Here is a 25,963-nt window from a genome sequence, read left to right as displayed (position 1 = left end):
TTTTACACACCATAGTGACCATCTCTTCCATTTTGCCTAGTAACATTTTCTTGTTATTGTTTTTCTTGTTTCCCTTCATAGTGCCATTGTCTTGTTGATAACTTCCTGTGTCCGAACTCTAAGTCTTTAGGAGCCGTGCCGTTAGATTAGAAGATTCTGGTTCTGGGTGTGACACCATTCTCTCTTCATTGAAAACAGATTCTGTTGTCTTGGTAGCCTTTGAAATCTTCCCCAAGCTAGTTGTACTATCTCTGAATACCAAGTTTGTTTCGCCCACTGTGGTGCGATTAAAATTAGGGTCATGCGACTCCGCTTGCATGTGTTGGATCTCTTTGTGCAACATTGGAATTGGGGGAAAAGCTTATGCAAATATCCCTGAACAGTTTAGGTGGTGTGGTTGTGTGGAGACAAAGTACATGAATTTTGTATTCCGAGGAGTGCAAACAAATCTACCACCAGAGGGCCCCACTTCTGAAAGATCTTTTGGACTACTCTCTGGTTGAGCTTTAATTTTTGAGAGCATGAGGTCTGCCTGCCAAGTCTGTTTGCTTCAACATTGCCCTTCCCTAGTAAATCTATTACTTGAATCCCTATGTTTCTTTGTATTGCCCATTTCCAGAGTAGCTGAGCTAACCTTGATTGGGGAGGAGATGAAGTCCCTCCCTGTTTGTTGATGTAAGACATTGTTGTTGTATTGTCTGTTTCAATCACTACTGACTTTCCCAGAAGTTGCTTTTGGAATGCTTTCAGAGCTAGAAATACAATTTTTAATCCTAGGATGCTGATGTGTTGTACTGTATCTGTCTTCTTCCAGATTCCTCATTTTCTGGGATCCCATATGTGCTCCCCATCCCATATCTGCGGCATCTTTGGTTATTATCATAGATGGAGATGGTTGCAGAAATGGTCCCTTTTGTGTTTTCCTTGTTCTACCACATAATGTCCTCCTGTACCTTCTGCATCACAATCACTAGATCTTCCCCACTCCCTGTTGCTTGTGACCATTGACTTTCAAGCCACTCCTGGACTGGTCTCATATGAGGTCTTGCATGCGGTTTTAAGGGAATGCATGATGCCATCTTTCCCAATAGTTTCCCCACTGTCCTCACTTTCGGCGCTTGCCCCTCGCAGTAAAGGCAAGTCTCTTCCAGAAGTGACTGAGTTCTTTTCTCACTGGGGAATGCTTTCCCTTGAATTCAGTTTATCCATGCTGCAAGGAAAATCTTTTCCTGTTCTGGTTCAGGAGAGGACTTTTCTATGTTCAACAAATGCCCTAATGTGTACAGTGCCTATCACAATTTGAATGTCATGTTTGCATTTTTTGGTAAGAGTTTGCTCTTACTAACCAATCGTTAAGGTATGGATAGACATATATGTCCATTCTTCTGAGGTGTACTTATTGTATCCCGAATGCTAGTGCCGTGAACTGATAGTGCGTTCCATTAACCATAAACCTTATTTATCTTTTGTGTTTTGCATTAATTGGAATGTGTAAGCGGGCATCTTTCAAGTCTGTAGTTGCCATGTAATCTCCATTTTGCAACTACATAATGACTTCATGTAAAGTTGTCATATTGAATTTTTGAGTTTTTTTAATAAACTTGTTGATGAACCAGAGGTCTAGTATTGGATGCAAGGAGCCGTCTACATTTGGAATTGGGAAGTATGTTGAGTAATTTCCCTTGTTGATTTCTTGCTTTGGGACATGTTTTCTTGCTTGCTTGTCTCTTAACTCCTTGACCTCTGAGGAGTCAAGCTGTTTCTTTGGAATGGATCTATTTCTTTGGTCCTCTTGTTCACAGGAATTTGATTAGTTCTAGTAAATAACCAAACGGAATTGTGTTTAGGTTCCTATTGTCTGAAGTTATCTTCCTCCATTCCTGGAGACTTTTTTTTTTTATCTTCCACCAATTGGTTTGCTGTGATGGAAATGTGACTTTGGTTTCTTATTTCACTGATGGTATTTGTAAAGGCGTTGTAATTGTTGTGCAGTCACTTATTTGACTGGGGTCGAGCCTTCTCTGCCTGGCTGACCTCTCCCTCTGGTTGTTCCTTAAAAGGAGTTTCACCCCTGCTACTGGCACTGCCAGTTTTGCTATGTTGCATCAGTTTGGCTGCTGCTTTGGAACCGTGGTGAGAACTCAGTCTGGAAGCTAAAGCGGAGACTGGCCTTCTTGTATGGAATATCTCCCTTTGCAAAATTGCAGTGCACCCACAGATTTTGCAGTATCGCAGTTTTTTTTTTAGTTGGTTGAGGCTTTCATCTACAGAGCTACCAAACAACTGTTGTCTGTTAAACGGTGTGTTTATGTTTGCTTGTATTTCAGGCCTGAACTCTGAAATTCTCAACCAAGAGTGACCCCTTAGGAGTACTCCCCATCATCTGACTAGATGCATCTGCCGCATTCAAAGCGGATTTTAAACATGTATTTGCTATGTTCTTTCCACAAGGTGTACTGCCATTTTCTTATATTGCTCAGGGAGATGTTTCATTAGCTTTCCAATCTCCTCCCAATGTTCATAAGTGTGTATCAAGTAGAGCATTTTAATTTGAAATACTCCACTGGTTTGCAGCACTTCATTCAATCCTGCGGCCCATAAGGTCCATCTTTTTTACTCTCCTTTTCTGGAGGAGGTCAAAAGGTTGAGGGGATGTTAGCCCTCGTTTTTGCTGTCAAAGTGATTATGGAGTCTGCCGTGACAGTACTTTCAATGTAATCAGGATCCTTGGAGGAATACTTACATTTATTGTTAGCCCTTGCTGCTCTGCAAGTTGCTGGTTCTTTAAAAGCTTCCCGGCCTTGATCAAGGATGCTTGGGAGCATGGGAAGAAACTGATTTCTCGCATGACTTGGCAGCAGTGTTTCTAACAGATAGCATAACTGAGGCTTATCTTCTTCTAGCTGAACAATAAGCTTGTCAGCTGCATTCTTAATGACCAAATTGTACATACCTATATCATCTGGAGGTGATGGTTTGGATAGGTAAGCCTCCACTCCTTCCTCTGGTGAGTCTGCCTCCATGTCTTGCCATTGGATTTGACATATTCACCTTCCTCTGAAGTCTGATACATTCCTTGTTGGTCATCTTCCTCTTCACAAAGGAACTATTACTCCTCATCTTGAGGCTCAGGTGTGAGTGAAGGCTGAATTTCTTAGACTTCTGCTTCAGAAGTCTCCTTTGTCAAAGTCTTTTGAGGGATACAGAATCTCTTCAGACTGTCGTTTAATTCTTTAATCTTTTCAAGAAGCACAGACATTTAGGTTTAGAGTCTTTCTTTTCTTCTTCTTGATTTTGGCAGCCCGTTCTTCTACGTCGGGACTCAAGTGTTTCCTCTTCTAAGTCAAAGTGTCTTTTGAGGACTCAGACATTGGACTTCGATGATCGTCTCGTGAATGTTATTTCAACATTGATGCGTCCGTAGCCCTCTGACAAGCTGTTTTTTTCCTGAGTTGCTCTCCACTGAAGTCTCCTTGGAGGGCTCTGTGAGATTCTTTCACGGGGCATGCCTGCGGATGGTGAGTGTTTCGGAGCCGAGGCTCCCTTATGTGCACGCAAGTCTTGTTTTTTTTCAATTAGTGAGTTTTAGGGGACGTTGTAGTCTCTATTACCTCTGATTTTCAGGTCTTCTTTGGCACATACTCCTCGACATAGATGATCTCTCGATCAACCTCTAAAGTTTCTCCATCTGGCCCCTCTGCTTCGCAGCATTCTTCCTGTCGTTGCTTTAAAGCTCCAGATCTCCAAGGGATGGTGCTGTCTTCTGGCCTTGCATGGTGTGATGGGTCCTTCTTTGCTTCGCTCTCATCCTCAATGTTTTCGCTGCAAACACAGAGCACAAGTTGCAATCTTAGCTCCGGTAGTGTACTGGAAGACAGAGGTTACACACCGGATGTTTATCCTTTTGGGCATACTTATGGTGGCAATTTTAGCAGAACTGGAACAGTGTTTTTTTATTACTCCAAACAATGGGCATTCTCGACGATTCTTTGCATTAAAATCAACATCAATCTTACTTAGCCCTTCGCCAGCTCCCCGTTGGTGATGTCCTCTTAATATGAAGTTCATGTTGTTTTCCTCACAAATTTTTTGAAGTTTTTCCCTCGTGTAGAAGACGTCTCTGCAAAAATCAAGACCCAGCGGCAGATAAGAATCTGAATATGGCAACCTAAGGTGGGAACGTCCGGAGGAAGTAGGAAGACGTCAAAAAACAAAGCAGAAGGACCCAGAGAACCCACCCCTGGGGCCAACATTAATAAGGAAGGGTAGGTGGGCCATGCGGTCTCCCCCCACAAGTCTCTAGAGGCTCTGGGAGACCACCAGGGATCTTCAAATGTTCAAAATGGGGAACGGGGGCACACAACATCCTTCCCTAAGCCATTAATGGCCATAGGGACCCCACCCCCTGGTCACAGTGGTTTCCATACCTGCAGAGGCACGGGCAGAGAACCCTGTGTTAGCTCTCAGTTGGCAGTCAGCAGTGATGCGGCCAGAGAAACAGATCTTAATACTGTTCCTGCTTGCAGGGAGCATCATTAGGAGCTGCTCCCAATCGATGGGAGCAATATGGGTTCCCGCTGTATGCAGGGAGCTGGGTAGGGGGTCCGTGTGCCCCTGTACCCCTGGGAGATGTATCTGGGCCACAATGGATGGGGTCCCCAGGGCTAAAATCAGTCTGGGGAGAGGTAACACGTACCACCATCCCCTTATAGATGATGTTGGCCGCGGGGTCAATGCCTCAAATAAATGAAACCAAGTCCCAAGGGATGGGGTCCCAGGGGCCTAAAGGGGTCTGGGAGAGGGGAGGGGAGAAGGAGGAGGAGGCCCTCCCATTAAAATATAGCTGGGTCCCAGGGGTGGCATTCCCAGGGCCGAGGTCAGAGTAGGGAAAGGGGCTGTGTGCCCCCATTCCCTAATAAATGATGTCAGGCCCGGGGCAAGGAGTACCTGGGGTCAGAATCAGGCTGGGGAGGGAGGCCGCGTGCCCCCTCCCCCTGCAAAATGTAGCAGGGCCTTGGGAGAGGGGCTACCAGGGGCCAAAATTGGCCTGGGGAGGGGGGTTGTGAACCTCCAAATCCTAATAAATAATTTTGGGCCCCAGGGGATGTGGTTTTGAAATCGGTGCACAAATGAATCACAGCACGCCCTGGGTGATAGGGTCTCTGGGGCCAAAATCAGCCCGGGGAGGGGGCCTTCATGCGCCCATCCCCACATATATGATGCTAGGCCACAGGTGATGGGTCCCTGAGGCTGGAATTGGCCCAGGGAGGGGGGCACATGTCCTCTGAGAAAGATGTCAGGCCCCAAGGGCGAAGTTGGCCCGGAAGCCATTTCATGAGTGATGTCACACGTGAGGTCATAAGCAGTGCATGGCAGGGCGCAAGCTATAGTTTGCAGTGCTAACTAGAACTGGTGTATTTGTGTGCTTTTTTTTCCATTCAAAACGTTAATGCAGTCACTGATAAATTCACTTAACTAGAATGTTACTCTAACCTTTGGTGTTTTTCAGTGAATTTATAAGGTGTTTTTTTTTTTTTTTTAAATCACACCTAACTATAACATTACTTTAACCTTTGTTTTTTTATAACGAAAAAAATGGAAAATGGCACTTACCCAGTGTACATCTGTTTGTGGCATTAGTCGCTGCAGATTCACATGCTGTGCACGGTCCGCCATTTGGTGTTGGGCTCGGAGTGTTACAAGTTGTTTTTCTTCGAAGAAGTCTTTTCGAGTCACGAGACTGAGGGACTCCTCCCCTTTCGACTCCATTGCGCATGGGCGTCGACTCCATCTCAGATTGTTTTGCCCGCAGAGGGTGAGGTAGGAGTTGTGTATGCTAGTAATAGTGCCCATGCAATGGAGTGAATGCATATGTACATAATAAAGTTTTAAGTAATATATTTACAAATGTACAAATGTTTAAAATCTACTTCTAAACGGCTACAGGCTCCCGGGGAGGCGCATGTGAATCTGCAGCGACTAATGCCACGAACAGATGTACACTGGGTAAGTGACATTTTCCGTTCGGTGGCATGTGTAGCTGCAGATACACATGCTGTGCATAGACTAGTAAGCAGTTATCTCCCCAAAAGCGGTGGTTCAGCCTGTAGGAGTTGAAGTAGTTTGAAATAATGTTCTTAATACAGCTTGACCTACTGTTGCTTGTTGTGCAGTTAGCACATCTACACAGTAGTGCTTGGTAAATGTATGAGGCGTAGACCATGTTGCTGCCTTACATATTTCGTTCATTGGAATATTTCCTAGAAAGGCCATGGAAGCACCTTTCTTTCTGGTTGAGTGTGCCTTTGGTGTAATAGGCAGTTCTCTTTTAGCTTTAAGATAGCAGGTTTGAATGCACTTAACTATCCATCTAGCAATGCCTTGTTTTGAAATTGGATTTCCTGTATGAGGTTTTTGAAAGGCGATAAATAGTTGTTTTGTCTTTCGAATTAGTTTGGTTCTGTCAATGTAGTACATTAGTGCTCTTTTGATGTCTAATGTATGTAGTGCTCTTTCAGCTACCGAATCTGGCTGTGGGAAGAACACTGGTAATTCTACAGTTTGATTTAAGTGGAACGGTGAGATTACTTTTGGTAAAAATTTAGGATTGGTCCGAAGAACAACTTTATTTTTGTGTATTTGAATAAATGGTTCTTGAATGGTAAATGCTTGAATTTCACTCACTCTTCTTAGAGATGTGATGGCAATTAAAAATGCAACTTTCCACGTTAAGTATTGCATTTCACAAGAGTGCATGGGCTCAAAAGGTGGAGCCATGAGTCGTGTTAGGACAATGTTGAGGTTCCATGAAGGAACTGGTGGTGTTCTTGGTGGTATAATTCTCTTTAGGCCTTCCATAAACGCCTTTATGACTGGTATCCTAAACAATGAAATTGAGTGCGTAATTTGTAGGTAAGCAGAAATTGCCGTAAGATGTATTTTAATGGAAGAGAAAGCTAGGTTAGATTTTTGCAAATGTAGTAAGTATCCTACTATTTCTTTTGCAGATGCGTGTAAAGGTTGAATTTGATTATTATGGCAGTAATAAACAAATCTTTTCCACTTATTTGCATAGCAGTCTAGTGGTAGGTTTTCTAGCTTGTTTTATGACCTCCATACATTCCTGTGTGAGGTCTAAGTGCCCGAATTCTAGGATTTCAGGAGCCAAATTGCTAGATTCAACAATGCTGGATTTGGATGTCTGATCTGTTGTTTGTGTTGTGTTAACAGATCTGGTCTGTTGGGTAGTTTGACATGAGGTACTACTGAAAGGTCTAGTAGTGTTGTGTACCAAGGTTGCCTTGCCCATGTTGGTGCTATTAGTATGAGTTTGAGTTTGTTTTGACTCAACCCCGTTTACTAGATATGGAAGGGGAGGGAGAGGGGGAAAAGCGTACGCAAATATCCCTGACCAGTTCATCCATAGAGCATTGCCTTGGGATTGATCTTGTGGGTACCTGGATGCGAAGTTTTGGCATTTTGAGTTTTCCTTTGTTGCAAATAGATCTATTTGAGGTGTTCCCCAAATTTGAAAGTAATTGTTTAGTATTTGGGGGTGAATTTCCCATTCATGGGTTTGTTGGTGATCTCGAGAGAGATTGTCTGCCAACTGGTTCTGAATCCCTGGAATAAATTGTGCTATTAGGCGAATGTGGTTGTGAATCGCCCAATGCCATATTTTTTGTGTTAGGAGGCACAACTGTGTTGAGTGTGTCCCTCCTGGTTTGTTTAGATAATACATTGTTGTCATGTTGTCTGTTTTGACAAGAATTTATTTTTGGGTTATTATGGGTTGAAATGCTTTCAGCGCTAGAAATACTGCTAACAGTTCTAAGTGATTTATGTGAAACTGCCTCTGATGTATGTCCCATTGTCCTTGGATGCTGTGTTGATTGAGGTGTGGAAGCATCCGTCGTTATGACGTATTGTGGCACTGGGTCTTGGAAAGGCCGCCCTCGGTTTAAATTTGTACTGTTCCACCATAGAAGCGAGATGTATGTTTGGCGGTCTATCAACACCAGATCTAGAAGTTGACCCTGTGCTTGTGACCATTGTGATGCTAGGCACTGTTGTAAGGGCCGCATGTGCAATCTTGCGTTTGGGACAATGGCTATGCATGAAGACATCATGCCTAGGAGTTTCATTACCATTTTGACTTGTATCTGTTGTGCTGGATACATGGCCTGTATTACCTTGTGAAATGTTTGAACCCTTTGTGGACTTGGAGTGGCAATCCCTTTTGCTGTGTTGATTGTCGCTCCTAAGTATTGCTGTGTTTGACACGGCAAAAGGTGTGACTTCGCGTAGTTGATGGAGAAACCTAGCCTGTGAAGGGTCTGTATGACATAGTTTGTGTGCTGTGAACACTGTCTTAGCGTGTTGGTTTTGATTAACCAGTCGTCTAAGTACGGGAACACATGTATTTGCTGCCTTCTGATATGTGCAGCTACTACTGCCAGGCATTTTGTAAAAACTCTTGGCGCAGTTGTTATTCCGAATGGCAACACTTTGAATTGGTAATGTATTCCTTGGAATACGAACCTTAGGTATTTCCTGTGTGAAGGATGTATTGGTATATGGAAATACGCATCTTTTAGGTCTAATGTTGTCATGTAATCTTGCTGTTTGAGCAGTGGGATTACGTCTTGTAACGTGACCATGTGAAAGTGGTCTGATTTGATGTAGGTATTTAGTGTTCTGAGATCTAGTATTGGTCTCAGAGTTTTGGCCTTTTTGGGTATTAGGAAGTACAGTGAGTAAACTCCTGTGTTTTTTTTGTAGATTTGGTACTAATTCTATTGCGTCCTTTTGTAGCAATGCTTGAACTTCTAGTCCTAGGTCTATATGTTGTTTTGAAATATTGTGTGTTTTCGGTGGGACGTTTGGAGGGAATTGGAGAAATTCTATGCAATAACCATGCTGGATAATTGCTAAGACCCAAGTGTCTGTTGTTATTTCCTCCCAAAGTTTGTAAAATTGGCTTAGTCTTCCCCCCACAGGTGTTATGTGATGGGGTTGTGTGACTTGTGAGTCACTGTTTATTTTGAGGAGTTTTGGGGCCTTGGAATTTCTCGATTTCTTGGGAATTGGCCCCCTCTATATTGCCCCCGAAAACCTCCCCTCTGATATTGACCCTGGTAAGTAGGCCTTGTTTGTGAGGTTGTGGTTTCTGTGGGTTGACCTCGAAACCCTCCCCTAAAAGGTGTTTTTCGAAATGTGCCTCCGCTCTTCGGGGAGTAGAGTGCGCCCATGGCTTTGGCTGTATCGGTGTCTTTTTTGAGTTTCTCAATGGCAGTGTCTACCTCCGGCCCAAACAATTGCTGTTCATTAAATGGCATATTGAGCACAGCTTGTTGGATTTCCGGCTTGAACCCTGAAGTGCGCAGCCATGCGTGCCTTCGTATCGTGATTGCAGTGTTTATTGTCCTTGCAGCTGTATCTGCTGCATCCATGGAAGACCGTATCTGATTATTTGAGATACTTTGTCTCTCTTCTACCACCTGTTGCGCTCTTTTTTGGAACTCCTTGGGTAAGTGTTCGATGAAATGTTGCATTTCATCCCAATGAGCTCTGTCGTATCTTGCCAAAAGTGCTTGTGAATTGGCAATACGCCATTGATTTGCTGCTTGTGCTGCAACCCTTTTTCCCGCAGCATCAAATTTGCGGCTCTCTTTGTCTGGAGGTGGTGCGTCTCCTGAGGTATCAGAGTTGACTCTCTTACGAGCTGCCCCGACAACTACTGAGTCTGGTGTTAGTTGTGTTGTAATATAGATTGGATCTGTTGGCGGTGGCTTGTACTTTTTCTCCACCCTTGGAGTTATGGCTCTGCCTTTAATTGGATCCTGAAATTTGTTTTGAATGTCTTAGCATTCCTGGGAGCATGGGAAGGCTTTGGTACTGGCTATGGGTGGAGGATAGGGTGTTAAACAGAAAGGCATCCTCAATTGGTTCAGAATGTAAGGTGACGTTGTGAAATTTGGCTGCCCTTGCGACCACCTGTGTGTAGGATGTACTGTCCTCAGGTGGTGACGGTTTTGTGGGATAGGAGTCTGGGCTGTTGTCAGACACTGGAGCATCGTAAAGGTCCCATGCATCGGGATCATCCTGACTCATTGTAGTATGAGCTGGTGAGTGCATCAGTGGAGGAGTTGTTGCTGGTGATGCATGTATTGGTGGTGGAGACGGTGGTGGGGTTGTTTTCCTTGCCACTTTTGCCTGTGGTTGCTTGTCCTTTTGTTGAAAGGCAAGTTTCCTTTTTATTTTGATTGGGGGAAGAGTGGTTATCTTCCCTGTGTCCTCATGAATATGAAGCCTTCTTTGCGTGTAGTCAGGCTCTACAGCTTGAAGCTCCTCTCCAAATCTATGTAATTGGGAGGTTAATCCTTGTTCCTCTGTATAGGAACTAGTTTTCGGCTCCGAGGCTGGATGTTTCGGAACCGAAACCTTTTCGGAAGTCTTTTTAGGCTCAGAAGAAACCTTCTTTGTTTTCGGCTTGGTGTCTCGGTGCCGAAATTCTTCGGTGCCGCTGTCTCTGTGCCGAAGTTTCTCGGAGCCGCTGTCTCGGCTCCGAGGTTGCTGTGTGGCGGTATCTCGACCGGAGTCGGATGACTTCGACACCAGCATGCCCTTTTTCGGTGCCTTGGATCGGTCACCTAGTTTTCGGGTTAAGCCATGGCCTGTTGGCGGTGGCGTCCCCTGGGCTTTTGTGGACTTCTCGTGAGTCTTGATTTTCGACGTCTAACTCACGGTTTGGTGTGTTTCTTCGGCGTCGAGTTCTTCAGAATCCGACTCGTAGATGGAGAAAGCTTCTTCTTCCTCCTCGAAACGTTCTTGACCTGTCGGCGTGGACGCCATTTGTAGTCTCCTGGCTCTTCGGTCTCTCAGCGTCTTCCTCGACCGAAACGCTCAACAGGCTTCACAAGTATCCTCCTTGTGCTCGGGGGACAAGCACAAGTTACAGACCAGATGCTGATCCGTATACGGATACTTGTTATGGCATTTTGGGCAGAAGCGGAATGGGGTCCGTTCCATCAGACTTGAAGTCGCACGTGGCCGGGCCGACCAGGCCCTGACGGGGGATCGAAAAAACCCAGAAGGGCCACCGGAGCTCTTCAAAATTCGGTGTCGATTTGTTCTAACTAACCCGATACCGAACGCAAACAATACCGACGATTTTTTCCGAGATTCTAACTAACTTTCCGACCCGAAACACGGAGCGAAAAGGAACACGTCTGAACCCGATGGCGGAAAAAAAACAATCTAAGATGGAGTCGATGCCCATGCGCAATGGAGTCGAAATGGGAGGAGTCCCTCGGTCTCGTGACTCGAAAAGACTTCTTCGAAGAAAAACAACTTGTAACACTCCGAGCCCAACACCAGATGGCGGACTGTGCACAGCATGTGTATCTGCAGCTACACATGCCACCGAACATATATATATAGAGTTTATCCAAAAGACAGTTTTTGGGTGTTGTACACAGGATGGCTTCATGTGAATCCAAAAAAAGCCTGCAAAACGTGACCAAAGGAAATGTCTGTCATGCAGTGTGATCTTTCTCTAAATTCACAAGCTCACATTGATTGCAAAGCAATTCCACATAACTTATTTAAACAAGTTAACTGTAGAGGGCTGCCATTGCCATTCGACTCAATCTGATGTTTTATGGAAGGCATGTGAAGAATGAAGCATCAACAGCAGAAAACGGACAGTCTACAAAAAGTACCAGTTTGAAATCTCTTTGAAAATAAACTAGTATTACATTTGGAGAGTGTAAGAAAATAGGAATCGTGCAACAAACAAGCTCAGATATTCGCAGTTTACCTCAAAGGCTTAAGTTTGTATTGTATGTGTTACCTAAAGATCATTGTTCCATTTGACCATATTGACCTAGTGCATACCCCAAGGTGCTGAAGCTATGAAAAATCAGTCTAATGAGTGTATGTTTGCTATACTACTTCCTTGGAGGTTCCAAAGCAAACAGATAACAAGCCTTGATCCACGTAAGATCCAAAGAAGTAAGACTGCTGCCCCTGCCACATACAAAGACCCAACTTTTTTCCAATCAGTAAATTTAAACAAAGAAAAAGTGGCATTTACTTTGGCATTTTTGATCCAGGAAAATACTGGCAAGTTGTCCCTGATTGAGGATGTCCAGGAGGGTCTGCTGGGACTGCCCGGTTACCTGGGCCAGCGTAAGTCCCTCTGCAATCGTGGCCATGAAACTTCCCTGCACCATGCTAAGGATGAGCATCATCTTAGCAGCATTTCCAACATCACCTGCCCAAACAAAAAATAACAAAAAAAAGACTTAACGCTTTTACACTCAGCGAGGTGAAAAACAGCATGCCTCACCCACAGAGTTTGACATACCCTTCATCACAAACACATAGTAACCAGGTGGTTAGCTGTGGGAACCAGTCTTGTGGTCTTTCTGATCAATCCAAATATCCCAAGATAATGGAAAAGGACACTCCACACATAACTTTATTATAACAAGCCTTATCATTGGTGCCCTCTTCAACCAGGTATGGGAGTTCTTGATAAAATAAATTATCTAGACAGGAGCTGGGATCCAGTGGTTAAAATACCTTGGCTATTCCCTAAGGATATTGCTCTTTATTTTTGGGTACCCACTGTACAATTAAAAGAAGCTGCCAGAATTCTTTATGAATTTATTGAACACAACATACACAACATGTTTAGGCCTTAGAAGAGCTCAAATGGGTTAATGGTCTTATTCAGAGGAGTACTTATTGTGATACCTAGCTAACCAATGCATACCTCATACAGTGTGTGGTATATATGCCTACAGCAATGAGGCCTACCACTCTCATACAAGAGTGAGAAATCTGAGATAGACTGAGGGCTGTTGCTGCTTCAAAGGCATAAAGAGGAGCTATACCATGTAGTAAAACATTAGTCAACGGTCATGCAGATAAATTACCTATTTTCCATTTTATGCCCACCACTGGTAGGCTGTGACACAGCACTGCCCAAATTACAAAAGGGGATATTCTAATAAAAGGGTAATTAAAAGGTTCTAAATGGTCGTCTGATCCCAAACATTAAAAAAAATGACAAGCACCAAGTTACCTAGAAAAAAGGAGGCCTTCCCCATAGCTTGGAAGCAGCTGCTGCAGTCTTCGTATACACCCCGGTCCCCAGCAGCCAAAATCACGAGCATGCCGTCGTTGGAGAGTTGTTGATTGCCTGAAACTGGAGCTTCCAAAAAACGCCCGCCTCGTGACACAATAACCTGAAGACGAGAAAATTAAAAGGAGAAATTAAATTGAAGACAAAGAGGAGTAGAAATTCTATTTAGTTTGAAAGAGGAAGCTTCCTTGGTGAAGTCTTCAGCACCTGGACTAGAATATAACCTTCACTTCAGAGACATCATTCAAGTTTTCATTTGTCAGGAAAACACTTGTATATAAATACATGTGGATGGTATTACATTAAATTAAGATTCTTCATTTACTGTTGAGATGTACATTTAATTGTTTGATGAATAAAAAAGAATGGTATCTTGCTATAATCTTAGTTCTCCTTCAGGGGAATCTCCAATTAAATAATAAGCATTGAATAGTTCCACCCACATGTGGGGATCCCGAGGCGCTTTTCACAAGTTACATTTTGTATAGTATTTTTGCCTTACTTTGAAAAAGCCAGGAAATACATGTGGCACAAAATATTAAAGCAGCCTTAAATAGGCTATAGGGCCATTAATTTGCTTCACAAATGCAAGAAAATACATCAAGCCTTAAACAGGTCACTAAATGAAAGAAAGGTGATGTAGGAAAGTGCCACTGTTGGCATGGTTACCACCCCTCACTTTTTGCCTACGTGTTGATGCAAACTTTTAAAGTGTGCTGGAGACCCTGCTAACCAGGCCCCAGGACCAGTGTTCTTTGCCAAAAACTGTACCTTTGTTTCCACAATTGTCACAGCCCTGGCACACAGTTAAGTCCCTTGTAAAAGGTACCCATGGTACCAAGGGCCCTGTGGCCAGGGAAGGTCTCTAAGGGCTGCAGCACGTATTATGCCACCCTAGGGGACCCATCACTCAACACATGCACACTGCCTTGCAGCTTGTGTGTACTGGTGGGGAGAAAAAGATGAAGTTGACATGGCACCCCTCTCAGGGTGCCATGCCCAGAAACCACTGCCTGTGGCATAGGTAAGTCACCCCTCTAGAAGACCCTACAACCCTAAGGCAGGATGCACTATACCACAGGTGAGGGTATAGTGCAGTGTAGCCATATTGAGTATATGGTCTGGGAGTTTGTCATTACACACTCCACAGCACCATTACAGCTTCACTGAATACTGGGAACTTTGGTATCCAACGTCTCAGCACAATAAACCCACACTGATGCCAGAGTGGGATTTATGGAAAAATGCACACAGAGGGCATCTTAGAGATGCCCCCTGTATGTTAGCCCAACTGTTAGTGTAGGACTGACCGGTCTGTGCCAGCCTGCCACTTTCAGACAAGTTTCTGACCACATTTGGGGGGGGTGTGCCTTTGTGCACTCTGTAGTCAGAAACAAAGCCTGTCATAGGTGGAGGTGCTTCACACCTCCCCCTGCAAGAACTGTAACACCTGGTGGTGAGCCTCAAAGGATCAAGCCTCAGGTTACAGTGCCCCGGGGAACTCCAGCTAGTAGAGATGCCCACCCCTTGGACAAAGACCCACTTTTGGCAGCAAGTCTGGCAGGATAATTAGGGAAAACAGGGAGGAGTGACCACCCCAGCTAGGACCACCCCTAAGGTGCCCAGAGCTGTGGTGACCCCCCCCACCCTGCAAAATCCTCCATGTTGGTTTGGAGGACAGGGACCAATAGGCATAGGAATGTGCCCCCTCCCCAAAGGGAGTGGGTACAAGGAGGGTGTAGCCACCCTCAGGGACAGGAGCCATTGGCTAATGCCCCCTGACCCTAACACACCCCTAAATCTAGGAGTTAAGGACCTCCCTGAACCGAGTTCACCAGATTCCGGGCAACCTACAAGAAGGACTGCTAAGCTGAAAACTCCAGCAGAGAAGGAAGGCAACTGCTTTAGCATCAGCCCTAATAGCCTGTCTCCTGCTTCAAAGAACGTGCCAAAAGACCAGTGATGCGTCCAGCAGGCCCAGCTATCTCTGCCAAGTCCAGAGGATTGCCCTGCACCCAAAAGGAACAAGAACGCCTGAGGACAGCAAATCTGTCTGAAGAAACCTACAACTAAGGACTCCCACCTCACTCCAGATGCGCGAGTCCTGACCCCTGTTCACCCGATGCCCACCGCCCATGTCCAGGAGGTCCACCCAGAAAGAAAGGGTCCCCAGGCGATTGTGAGGAAGTGCCCACCCTCCGTTGACTTCTCCACCCGCCCTCAACGATGCCTGCAGAGGGAATCCCGAGGAGGCCCCCCCCCCCCCCCGACTGCGAGCTCCGGGCAGAGATATCAGACGCCTGAAAAACACACTGCAACCGCAGCCCCCAGGTCTTGGAGAAACCAACCTCTGGTACTTCATCATTCAGCAGGCGGCCCTCCTCCCTGTGTGAGCAGTGGTGTGCCCGAAACCACCCCCTCCCCCGGGACCTTGCCTACAGCCTTTGAGTGACCCCCGGGGTCTCCTCCTAGACCAGCATTGGAAACCCAACAACTGTGTGTGCTTGGTGCCTACTTGTGGCCCCTCCAGTGCTCTTCTAATCCCCACGGTCTGCCCTCCGAGTTGAAGGTACTTACCTGCTGGCTGACCAGATTCCAAGTACCCCCTGTCTCCATTGGAGCCCACGTTAATTTTGCTCAACTATGACCTCTGCACCCAGCCAGCCCTGTGTTGCTGGTGGTGGGTGTTTGGGGTTAACGTGAACCCCAACCGGTGGACTTCCTAAAACCCGGCGACTGAGATTGTAAGTGTTGTACTTACCTGTAAACAGATCTAACTTTTCTTACCCCCCAGGAACTGTTTGAAAATTGCAGTGTCCATTTTTAAAATAGCTTTTTGCCATTAATTAAAAAACTGTATTACTTACCAATTTCAAACAAAGTACGGTTGATACCTGTGTGAAATATGAAACTTTTAAGGTACTTACCTGCAACTTGAATCTTGTGGTTCTACAAATAAATTAAGAAAATATAGTTTTACAATATAAAAACCATTGGTCTGGAGTTGTCATTGTGTGTGCTTCTTCTATTTTTGTGTGTGTGTACAACAAATGCTTTGCACTACCCTCTGATAAGCCTAACTGCTCGACCACACTACCACAAATAGAGCGTTAGTATTATCTATTTCAGCCTCTGGGGAACCCATGGACTTTGTGCACAGTATATCTCATTTTGATATAGTATATACAGAGCCAGCTTCCTACAGGTGACACTTACAAAACAACTTTCACAAAGCATTTTTATTTTATTTAACTGTACGAAGCTGGCCCATTATTTGGTATGTACATACCGTGTAGAGAGTCAAAGGGATTCCCCAGTGAGGGGACAGGGCTTGCTATGCAATTCCAAAGTGCTCTATTTAGGGGTACTGTGGTAGAGCAGCCTGAGGCTTATTACAAAAGAGTGCAAGACATCTACAAATACACACAACAGTTGATAAATGAGACACAACTCAAAAAGGAGATTCACACCAATTTATAACAAGCATTTGCAATGCAATGGGTCTCGCATTTGCTTGAGTTAGAGCTATTAGCACTGTAAATTCGTAACTGGACTTCTCTTGCAATATAAATTGAAAGTAAAACAGTTGATATAAGCAAGCCAATTTAAAGCACCACAGCCACCATGAGCGTGAAGGTGAGACACAAAAGAAAAAAAGTTAGTTTGCAGTCAAACGTATTGGCAAATGTGCAATTGTCCATGTAACCGGGTTGAAGGCTAAGGAGTTAACAAAACTGCCCCAAGGAAGGACAAACGTAAAGCATTTACCAATGATACCAAAGGACTTTTGAAAGGCAAGCTCATGAACAAGTGATAGTGATGGGCATATGGTGGGCGTAGTTAAAAGCCCAGAGAGATTAGAACACGTCAGAGTGCTTGCACGCTCAACCTAAAAATAGCAGGTATCTTAATATATGTTTAGACATCCGAGAAAAATCATTCAGTTAAGTACGTTTTTAAATAGGAATTGTTTTCAGTTTAAAAAGTGGATACAGGGCAGTTCTGCAATGCTATCCTTTGGACGGAAAAACAAGTTCTGCAAACAGGTACAGTAACGTGACTTACAAGAATAATCTCCAGGGGCTAAGTGGAGTTTTGGGCAAGGTCCAAAGCAGCACCAGCAGTACACCCTCAGCGGCACAGCGGTGGCAGGGTGCCAAACAGAGTTGCATGCCCAATGCGTTCCAATAGATATAGGTCACTGCGAAAACAGGCTGAGGGCTCTGGTCAGGAGGCCAGTCAATTCTCAGGCACAGGTATGCACCTTTGGTCGTCTTGTCCACAGCTCAAAGGCAACAGGTACAGAGGTGTCCTTACGTGTTGGGTTTTCTTGACCGGAGCAGTCGCGGTGGAGGGTGGCTGTGTACAGAGGCTGCAGGTGTCCTCGGGGATTCCGAGAGGGATGAAACGATGACCGACTCCAAAGAGCTGGGGAACCTTGTTGGCACCGGTGGCCCACTTCAACTTGGGTCAGAGACGGCGGATGCAGGCAGGATTTGGAGGTTCCAGAGGCTTCATAGTCCCTTCTTTTGATGTTTGCTGGGGATCAGTTCCGCTGTTCACGGGAGGTCGGACCTTTTTCGAAGGTGGGCAGTCCTCCTGGGATTCTGGAGTCACAGCTGCAGGACAAGTCGACTTTGGTGCAGATTTAATAGAGGGGTGCTTACAGGCTGGCGGGGTTGGTACCAGGTCAGCGGCTTCTTTTCTCCTCTTCTCCATTTACGGCTCTTAAGTGTTGTTGGTCTTCTTAGGTCGTCAGGATCTACTTCTCTGGTGCCAGTGGTTCCCCTAAATACTGAATCTAGGGGCATTAGGGGTGTGTTGGGTAGTAGCGGTAGGAAAGCGTCACCTTTCTAGCATAGTTAGCCCCACTTTTGTCCTACTAATCAGGACACCGGTGTGTGTGCTCTTTCCTCTAAATTTGGATGCTGGTAAACTTTTTACACTTACAATTAGCATACTGGTGCACATATATAAGTCTTAGTATATGGTACTTAGGTACACAGGGCGTTGGTACACCTGGGTCTCCCCCCCCCCAGCATGTATTGTGCCACCCATGGGGGCACAAGCAAACTGTCTGCAGGTCTGCCCTTACTGCCTGTGTGAAATGGTGCATGCACCCTTTCACCAAAGATCTAAGGCTTGCTTTAAATCCTAGTCACTGCACTTAGACATTGTAAATCAACCCTCAGGTAGGCCCTTCAACCCAAGGACAGGGTGCATGTCCCTAAGTGTGACAACCCCTGCATGAGCAGGATGCCTCTTCAGACCCCCAAGCCCATACCTTGGAATCTAAGTGCAGGGAAGTCATCTCAAGGTATGTAGCGGACACTGGTCAACACGAGCAGCCACACCACATAATAGCTTTTCAAAACCTAGGCATGTTTGTTATCAAACATGTTGGAATCATGCAACTACACTGATTCCAGTGCTAGATGCATGACACCGTATACTCTGGAGGTTCCTTAGAGTATCCCTCAGTTCTCCCTGTGCAGCTGTAAGGAAATGCCTCCTTGGCATGGTTACCCTCTGACTTTTTGCCTTTGCTGATGCTAAGTTTTGATTTGAAAGTGTGCTGAGGCCTGCTAACCAGGCCCCAGCACCAGTGTTCTTTCCCTAACCTGTACTTTTGTTTCCACAATTGGCACACTCCGGCATCCAGGTAAGTCCCTTGTAACTGGTAGCCCTGGTACCAAGGGCCCTGATGCCAGGGAAGGTCTCTAAGGGGTGCAGTATGTCTTATGCCACCCTGGGGACCCCTCAATCAGCACAGACACACTGCTTGCCAGCTTGTGTGTGCTGGTGAGGACAAAAGGGTGCCATGCCAACCTCACACTGCCTATGAAGTATAGATAAGTCACCCCTCTAGCAGGCCTTACAGCCCTAAGGCAGGGTGCACTATACCATAGGTGAGGGCACCAGTGCATGAGCACTGTGCCCCTACAGTGTCTAAACAAAACCTTAAGACATTGTAAGTGCAGGGTAGCCATAAGAGTATATGGTCTGGGAGTCTGTCATGCACAAACTCCACAGCACCATAATGGCTACACTGAAAACTGGGAAGTTTGGTATCAAACTTCTCAGCACAATAAATGCACACTGATGCCAGTGTACATTTTATTGTAACATACACCCCAGAGGGCACCTTAGAGGTGCCCCCTGAAACCTTAACCGACTATCCGTGTAGGCTGACTAGTTCTAGCAGCCTGCCACACACCAGACATGTTGCTGGCCACATGGGGAGAGTGCCTTTGTCACTCTGTGGCTAGTAACAAAGCCTGTACTGGGTGGAGGTGCTTCAGACCTCCCCCTGCAGGAACTGTAACACCTGGCGGTGAGCCTCAAAGGCTCACCCCCTTTGTTACAGCACCACAGGGCACTCCAGCTAGTGGAGTTGCCCGCCCCCTCCGGCCACGGCCCCACTTTTGGCGGCAAGGCAGGGGGAGATAATGAGAAAAACAAGGAGGAGTCACTGGCCAGTCAGGACAGCCCCTAAGGTGTCCTGAGCTGAGGTGACTAACTTTTAGAAATCCTCCATCTTGCAGATGGAGGATTCCCCCAATAGGATTAGGGATGTGCCTCCCCCTCCCCTCAGGGAGGAGTCACAAAGAGGGTGTACCCACCCTCAGGGCTAGTAGCCATTGGCTACTAACCTCCCAGACCTAAACACACCCTTAAATTTAGTATTTAAAGGCTCCCCAGAACCTAGGAACTCAGATTCCTGCAACCTAAGAAGAGGACTGCTGAACTGAAAAACCTGTAGAGAAGACAGACACCAACTGCTTTGGCCCCTGCTCTACCGGCCTGTCTCCCCACTTCTAAAGACACTGCTCCAGCGACGCGTTCCCAGGGTCCAGCAACCTCTGAAGCCTCAGAGGACTACCCTGCATCTAGAAGGACCAAGAACTCCCAAGGACAGCGGCTCTGTTCCCCAAAGACTGCAACTTTGCAACAAAGAAGCAACTTTGAAACAACACACGTTTCCCGCCGGAAGCGTGAGACTTTGCACTCTGCACCCGACGCCCCCGGCTCGACTTGTGGAGAACAAACACCACAGGGAGGACTCCCCGGCGACTATGAGACCGTGAGTAGCCTGAGTTGACCCCCCCTGAGCCCCCACAGTGACGCCTGCAGAGGAAATCCTGAGGCTCCCCCTGACCGCGACTGCCTGCTTCAAAGACCCGACGCCTGGTAAAGGCACTGCACCCGCAGCCCCCAGGACCTGAAGGATCCGACCTCCAGTGCAGGAGCGACCCCCAGGTGGCCCTCTCTCTTGCCCAGGTGGTGGCTACCCCTAGGAGCCCCCCCCTTGCCTGCATTGCTGAAGAGACCCCTTGGTCTCCCATTGAATCCTATTGCGAACCCAACGCCTGTTTGCACACTGCACCCGGCCGCACCCATGCTGCTGAGGGTGTACTTTTTGTGTGGACTTGCCCCCCCCCCTCCAGTGCCCTACAAAACCCCCCTGGTCTGCCCTCCGAAGACGCAGGTACTTACCTGCTGGCAGACTGGAACCGGGGCACCCCCTTCTCCATTGAAGCCTATGTGTTTTGGGCACCACTTTGACCTCTGCACCTGGCCGGCCCTGATCTGCTGGTGTGGTAACTTTGGGGTTGCTCTGAACCCCCAACGGTGGGCTACCTTGGACCCAAACTTGAACCCTGTAGGTGGTTTACTTACCTGCAAAAACTAACAAACACTTACCTCCCCCAGGAACTGTTGAAAATTGCACTGTGTCTAGTTTTAAAATAGCTGTGTCATTTATGTGAAAACTGTATATGCTATTTTGTTAATTCAAAGTTCCTAAAGTTCCTACATGAAATACCTTTCATTTGAAGTATTACTTGTAAATCTTGAACCTGTGGTTCTTAAAATAAACTAAGAAAATATATTTTTCTATAAAAAACCTATTGGCCTGGAATTGTCTGAGTGTGTGTTCCTCATTTATTGCCTCTGTCTGTACAACAAATGCTTAACACTACTCCTCTGATAAGCCTACTGCTCGACCACACTACCACAAAATAGAGCATTAGAATTATCTCTTTTTGCCACTATCTTACCTCTAAGGGGAACCCTTGGACTCTGTGCATGCTATTTCTTACTTTGAAATAGTACATACAGAGCCAACTTCCTACAGCAGCCTTATGGGATCTAGCTGCCAGCCCACTCTGCTGCTCAGCCCAGACACAGTTCTGCCCTCCTGCTGGCGAACCTGGCTTAGGCCAGAGAGGCAAAACAAATGATTTTCTGCAAGGGAGAGGTGTGACCACCTCTGCCTGTGTATTAGGTGTCTAAGAGCTAAGGTGGCCTCCGAGTGCCACCAGACTGCTTTGAAGGGCACTTATGGTGCCCTCCTTTCATAATCCAGTTTGCACCAGATCAGGAACCCCCCCCCCCAGTTGCTGCTGTGGTGCAAAACTGCTCAAAGGTCGGACACGGGAGTGACCAACCTAGGGAGGTGCACAGAATTATGCCAGGTGGCCACTTGATTCTGCTATCTTGGAAACAAGATGGGCAGAGGCCCCTGGGAGCATCTGACTGGTTAAGCTAGGTAGATGAAGTCACTGACCACCCTCTGATAGGTGGGTCACTTCAGAGAGTGACCAACCCCCTTTTAGGATTAATTAAAGGTGCCCTCATGGGTGGGTCCTCAGATTATCAAGCAAAACTCTAAAAGGAACTCTCTGCAAGACATCTTCTGCTCCTGGCCTCTGGAACTGCTGCTGGTCTGTTTTGGAACCGAACAAGTCTGTTTCTGGGGAAAAGGCTCCCATTGCAACCTTGTTTCTCTGGATCCTGCAAGAATTCTGCAACATCCAAGGCTGTGCATCCTCCAGGGTCACGAGGACTCTGTTTGCACCTGGAAGCACAAAGGAGTCTCCCTTGGAGTGAAGGAGTCACTCCCCTTTATCCGGAGGCACCTCAACACAACGTCAACCGGCTGGTGGGGTCTGCTGTCCCATGGACAATGAAAGGCTCTGCTTCACAGGTGGTGAGTCTTTGGTTTTATCTGGTTCCTGCTGGTCTTCTGACAAAATTGGGAGACTGCGGGCCCCTGCCACTGGACTGTAACTCCTGCAATGTGGGTCTTCTGTTTTGTAGTGCTGCTGAGGACTCCTTGTGACGTCCTGTGTCTGTCACCTGTGAGTCACTTATGGGTGCTCCAACAGCTTCTGCTTGCCTTCCTGCGTGCTGAGGGCCAGCCCTGACTCCCCCCTCAAGGGTAGAGTCTCTTGGACCTTACTGGACACCAAAACTCTACAAATACCTCTTCAACTCCTGCTTGCATTTGCCAGTGCTTGTTGGTGATCTGGCTGGTCCCTGACTACCCTGCAATCCAGCGACAATCTAGGGACAGCTCAAAGGCGACTCCTGGGATTGTCTGCAGCTGAACTTCTTCCTCAACCAACTTGCAGGAACTACACCTCTAGGAGGGTGGGTATTGCCACCTGTACCTACAAGGGTGCTGGACTGTCCCCTTCCTTTTCACGTCCTCCCAGTCTAGAACCTGTCCCTGCATTCCACGGATCATGACAGCAGCTGGACAATACAAGGTTTCCAATGCCTTCAGAGAGAGGTCCTTCTCCCCTCTGCATCCAGATCCCTAGTGTACTCCTGTCTTCTGGGTATCCTCGGGTGGCGGCACTCTCCAACCTTCCTTTGTCTGTTGGTTTCCTTGGGGTCCACTAGGAAGGGTCCTGAATCACACGAACCCCAACCACTACTCCCTGTGTTAGTCTATGGGATGACTGGGTGGGTAACTACCTTGCACCTGGTTGCTGGGGACACTTACCGTACTTACCTTTGGTGTTTTTATCTGCCCCTAGTTAACTACCACACTTACCTTGGTTGGGATCACTATTTCACCTTCCACTTTCTTAGAATGTGGTTTGCCTCCCCCACCATACGGTCCTGTGTATTGTATGCTATTTGTTGGTTATTTTGTGTATATATTGTGTTTAGATATCTCCAAAGGGAGATGTACAAATGCTAGTCTAGCAGTAGTGCTGTAATAAACAATCCTTTATGTTTGCAAAGCTTGTGTAGTTCTTTCTTGTGAGTGAGTTAATGTCTGACTGTGATATTAAAGTGCTTTACATTCCTCCTGGATAAGCTTGAGCTGCTTGCCTCAGCTACCTCTTGTCAGCTTTTGCTATCTGGACACATATTCACTATCACAAAGGGTTGCCTGGACTCATTAAAGGTTTCCAAACCATAGGTGTACACCATAAACCGAGTCAGCCTCCTACAGTAGCCAATGGGCTACGAACTCTTGGGGTCACTATGCCCCACTATATGACCACTTCCTGTGGGAAGGGAGTATAACCCTGTCCCAGAATTCCAAGGTAGGCCATCACACAGATGGCTACTTCTGAAATTGTGTCCACCTCGCAGTAGCCCACCTTCGGGGTGGTACTAGCCTGGAGGTGGCACATCTACCCGAATAGATCATTTTCCCATCTGTCCAGGTGCCAAGTGGGCTCTGGACAGGGGGACGGCTTCCACTCCTGAGGGGAGCCACATTTGCATTGCAAAGAGGACAGCCCTTGGAGGCCTGGGGCCTTAGGATGGCTAAACACCAGGTCATCCTGTGAGAGGGGATGTTACAGCCTCTTCCTTGACAGGCTTTTGTTCTGAGCCTCCTGAGAGCGGAAGGCTCTCATCCTAGAGGGCTAGAACTGTGTCTTGATATGCAGGCTGGCAGAAACCAGTCAGCAAGCACACGAGGCTGGTAGGATTTCAGGGAACACCTCTAAGGTGCCCTCTGTGTGCATGCATTGGTAAATCCAACTCTAGCATCACTGTGGGTTCAACAATACGAGATGTTTGATACCAAACATCGCTATCGTAATTGAAGCCATTATGTAGTTTCATATTAACCAGTGCCCAGCACATGCATTTAAAATGGCGTCCCTGGCCACTTACTAGGCCTGAGAATCGACAATGACATAGCAGGGGCATATCTGCTTTTGCAGATATGCCCTCACATGTAATATAATGCCGTCTAACTTATAGTTGTAAGGCCTGCTAGAGAGGTTATTTACATATAATGCATGCAGTATTATGGAACGGGCACACAGACTGTGTGTCATGTTGTGTTCTCACTTTTGTCTGCACCAAAACACACAGCCTACAATGGCAGTCTGCCATGGGCTTGGTAAGGGGTCCCTTAGAGTGGCACAATTTGTGCTACAGCCCTTAGGCCCCTCTTTAGCACGTCAGGCCCTAGGTACCAGGGGTACCATTTAACTAGGAACTTACAGAGGGTGCTAAAGAATTTGCCAATTGTACAGTTTAGGCAAAGCGATCTGGCACTAGAGACCTAATTAGGAGGAACCCAATGCACTTTCAGTGGAAATCACATCACATACCAGGCAAAAAGTAGGGGGTATCCATGTCAAAAAAAGGCACTTTCCTACATGACCCCATTCCCAAATGAAAGAGGATAAAACTAACCTTTCCCAAGAGAGTCTTCATCTTCCAAGTGGAAGAACCTTGAAAGGACATCTGCATTGGCATGGTCAGTTACAGGTCTATGTTCCACTGAAAAGTCCATTCCCTGTAGGGAGATGGACTACCTCAACAGTTTGGGGTTTTCACCTTTCATCAGCATTAGCCATCCGAGAGGCCTGTGGTTGGTTTGAACAAGGAAGTGAGAGCCAAACAAGTACGTCCTCGGGGACTAAAAGACAGGAAATGGTTCCCTCTCAATGGCACACCAATGCCACTCTCTGAGGAGTAAACTCCTGCTAATGAAAGCAAGAGGTTGGTCATGGCTATCATCAATGATTTGGGATAGGACTGCTCCTATCTAATGTTCAGGGGTATCTGTCTGCACAATGCACTGCTTTGTGTGATCTGGAGCTTTCAGAATGCGTGCTGAACACATTGCTTCTTTTAGTGTGTCAAAGGCCTTTTCAGAGCTCACTGTCCAGTTCATTTTGCCATCTTCATGGATGAAGATTCACCTTCTGTGAGGGGTGCCACAATGGTGCAATAGCCCTTCATGAACCTCATGTACTATCCAGTCAAGCCAAGGAATGCCCGGACGAGTCTAGGTGGTTGGAGCTTTGCAGTCCAGAATGGTCTGGATTTACTTGTGGACCCTCAGCAAGGCAGAGAGTCCACAGAAGAAAAAGCAGCTCCCAGAGGAGTCCCACTTGAAGAGGACCTAGGAGTCTCCAAAGAGCCATTGCAGCACAACTGAAGAAGGGTACCACTCCCGCAGGAGAAGCACGCAGAGGGCAGTGTGTCGCAGGGAGGAGTGCTGGGGCTACACGGAGCCTGAAGATCCCTTGGAGGAGATGCCAACAAGCCTTGGTAGCTGCAAGCGACGCAGTGCACAGGGGTACTGTCCTGTGTGGGAAGGCAAGGGCATACCTTCACCAAATTTGGACAGCTGGCAGAGAGGACCAAGGGGACCGCTCCAGACCACCACCCGTGATACAGGATCCACACTGCCGGTCGTCGTTGCAGTTGGTGCTTGCTGATGTAGGGGAGTGACTCATTCACTCCGAGGGAGAATCCTCCTTCCTTTGCGTGCAGACTGAAGACTTGCTGCTCTCAGAGGATGCACAGCCAGGGAAATGTTGTAGAAGCTGAAAGGATCCCTGGAAACAATGTTGCGAGTAAAGACTTCGTCCTGGATGCAGATTGTTGGTTCCTGGAGGGTCCAGTCACAGTTCCAGTGGCCAGAAGTCGAAGTAGTACTTATTAATTTTATAGTACATTTACATTCTTACACTCTATCACTCCTTCCTACACCCTTTTGCGGGAAAACAATCTAACAGAGGAGTTGATGCCCATGCG

At 46.6% G+C, this 25,963-nt stretch overlaps 1 protein-coding gene across 1 annotated transcript in view; it reads right to left on the bottom strand.

Moving 5' to 3' along the window:
* Positions 1 to 25,963, bottom strand: part of GLYR1 (glyoxylate reductase 1 homolog) — a 482,931-nt gene that overhangs the window by 95,777 nt on the left and 361,191 nt on the right. The window contains exons 13-14 of the mRNA XM_069210697.1: positions 13,094 to 13,256; positions 12,098 to 12,277 (exon numbers count right to left, since the gene is read on the bottom strand). Of these exons, the coding sequence (XP_069066798.1) occupies positions 12,098 to 12,277; positions 13,094 to 13,256 (343 nt within the window). The remainder of the gene's footprint in view (positions 1 to 12,097; positions 12,278 to 13,093; positions 13,257 to 25,963) is intronic.

This window comes from Pleurodeles waltl, chromosome 10, assembly GCF_031143425.1.
Source record: "Pleurodeles waltl isolate 20211129_DDA chromosome 10, aPleWal1.hap1.20221129, whole genome shotgun sequence".
Classification (NCBI taxonomy): Eukaryota; Metazoa; Chordata; class Amphibia; order Caudata; family Salamandridae; genus Pleurodeles; species Pleurodeles waltl.
This window is presented reverse-complemented; position numbering and strand designations above follow the sequence as displayed.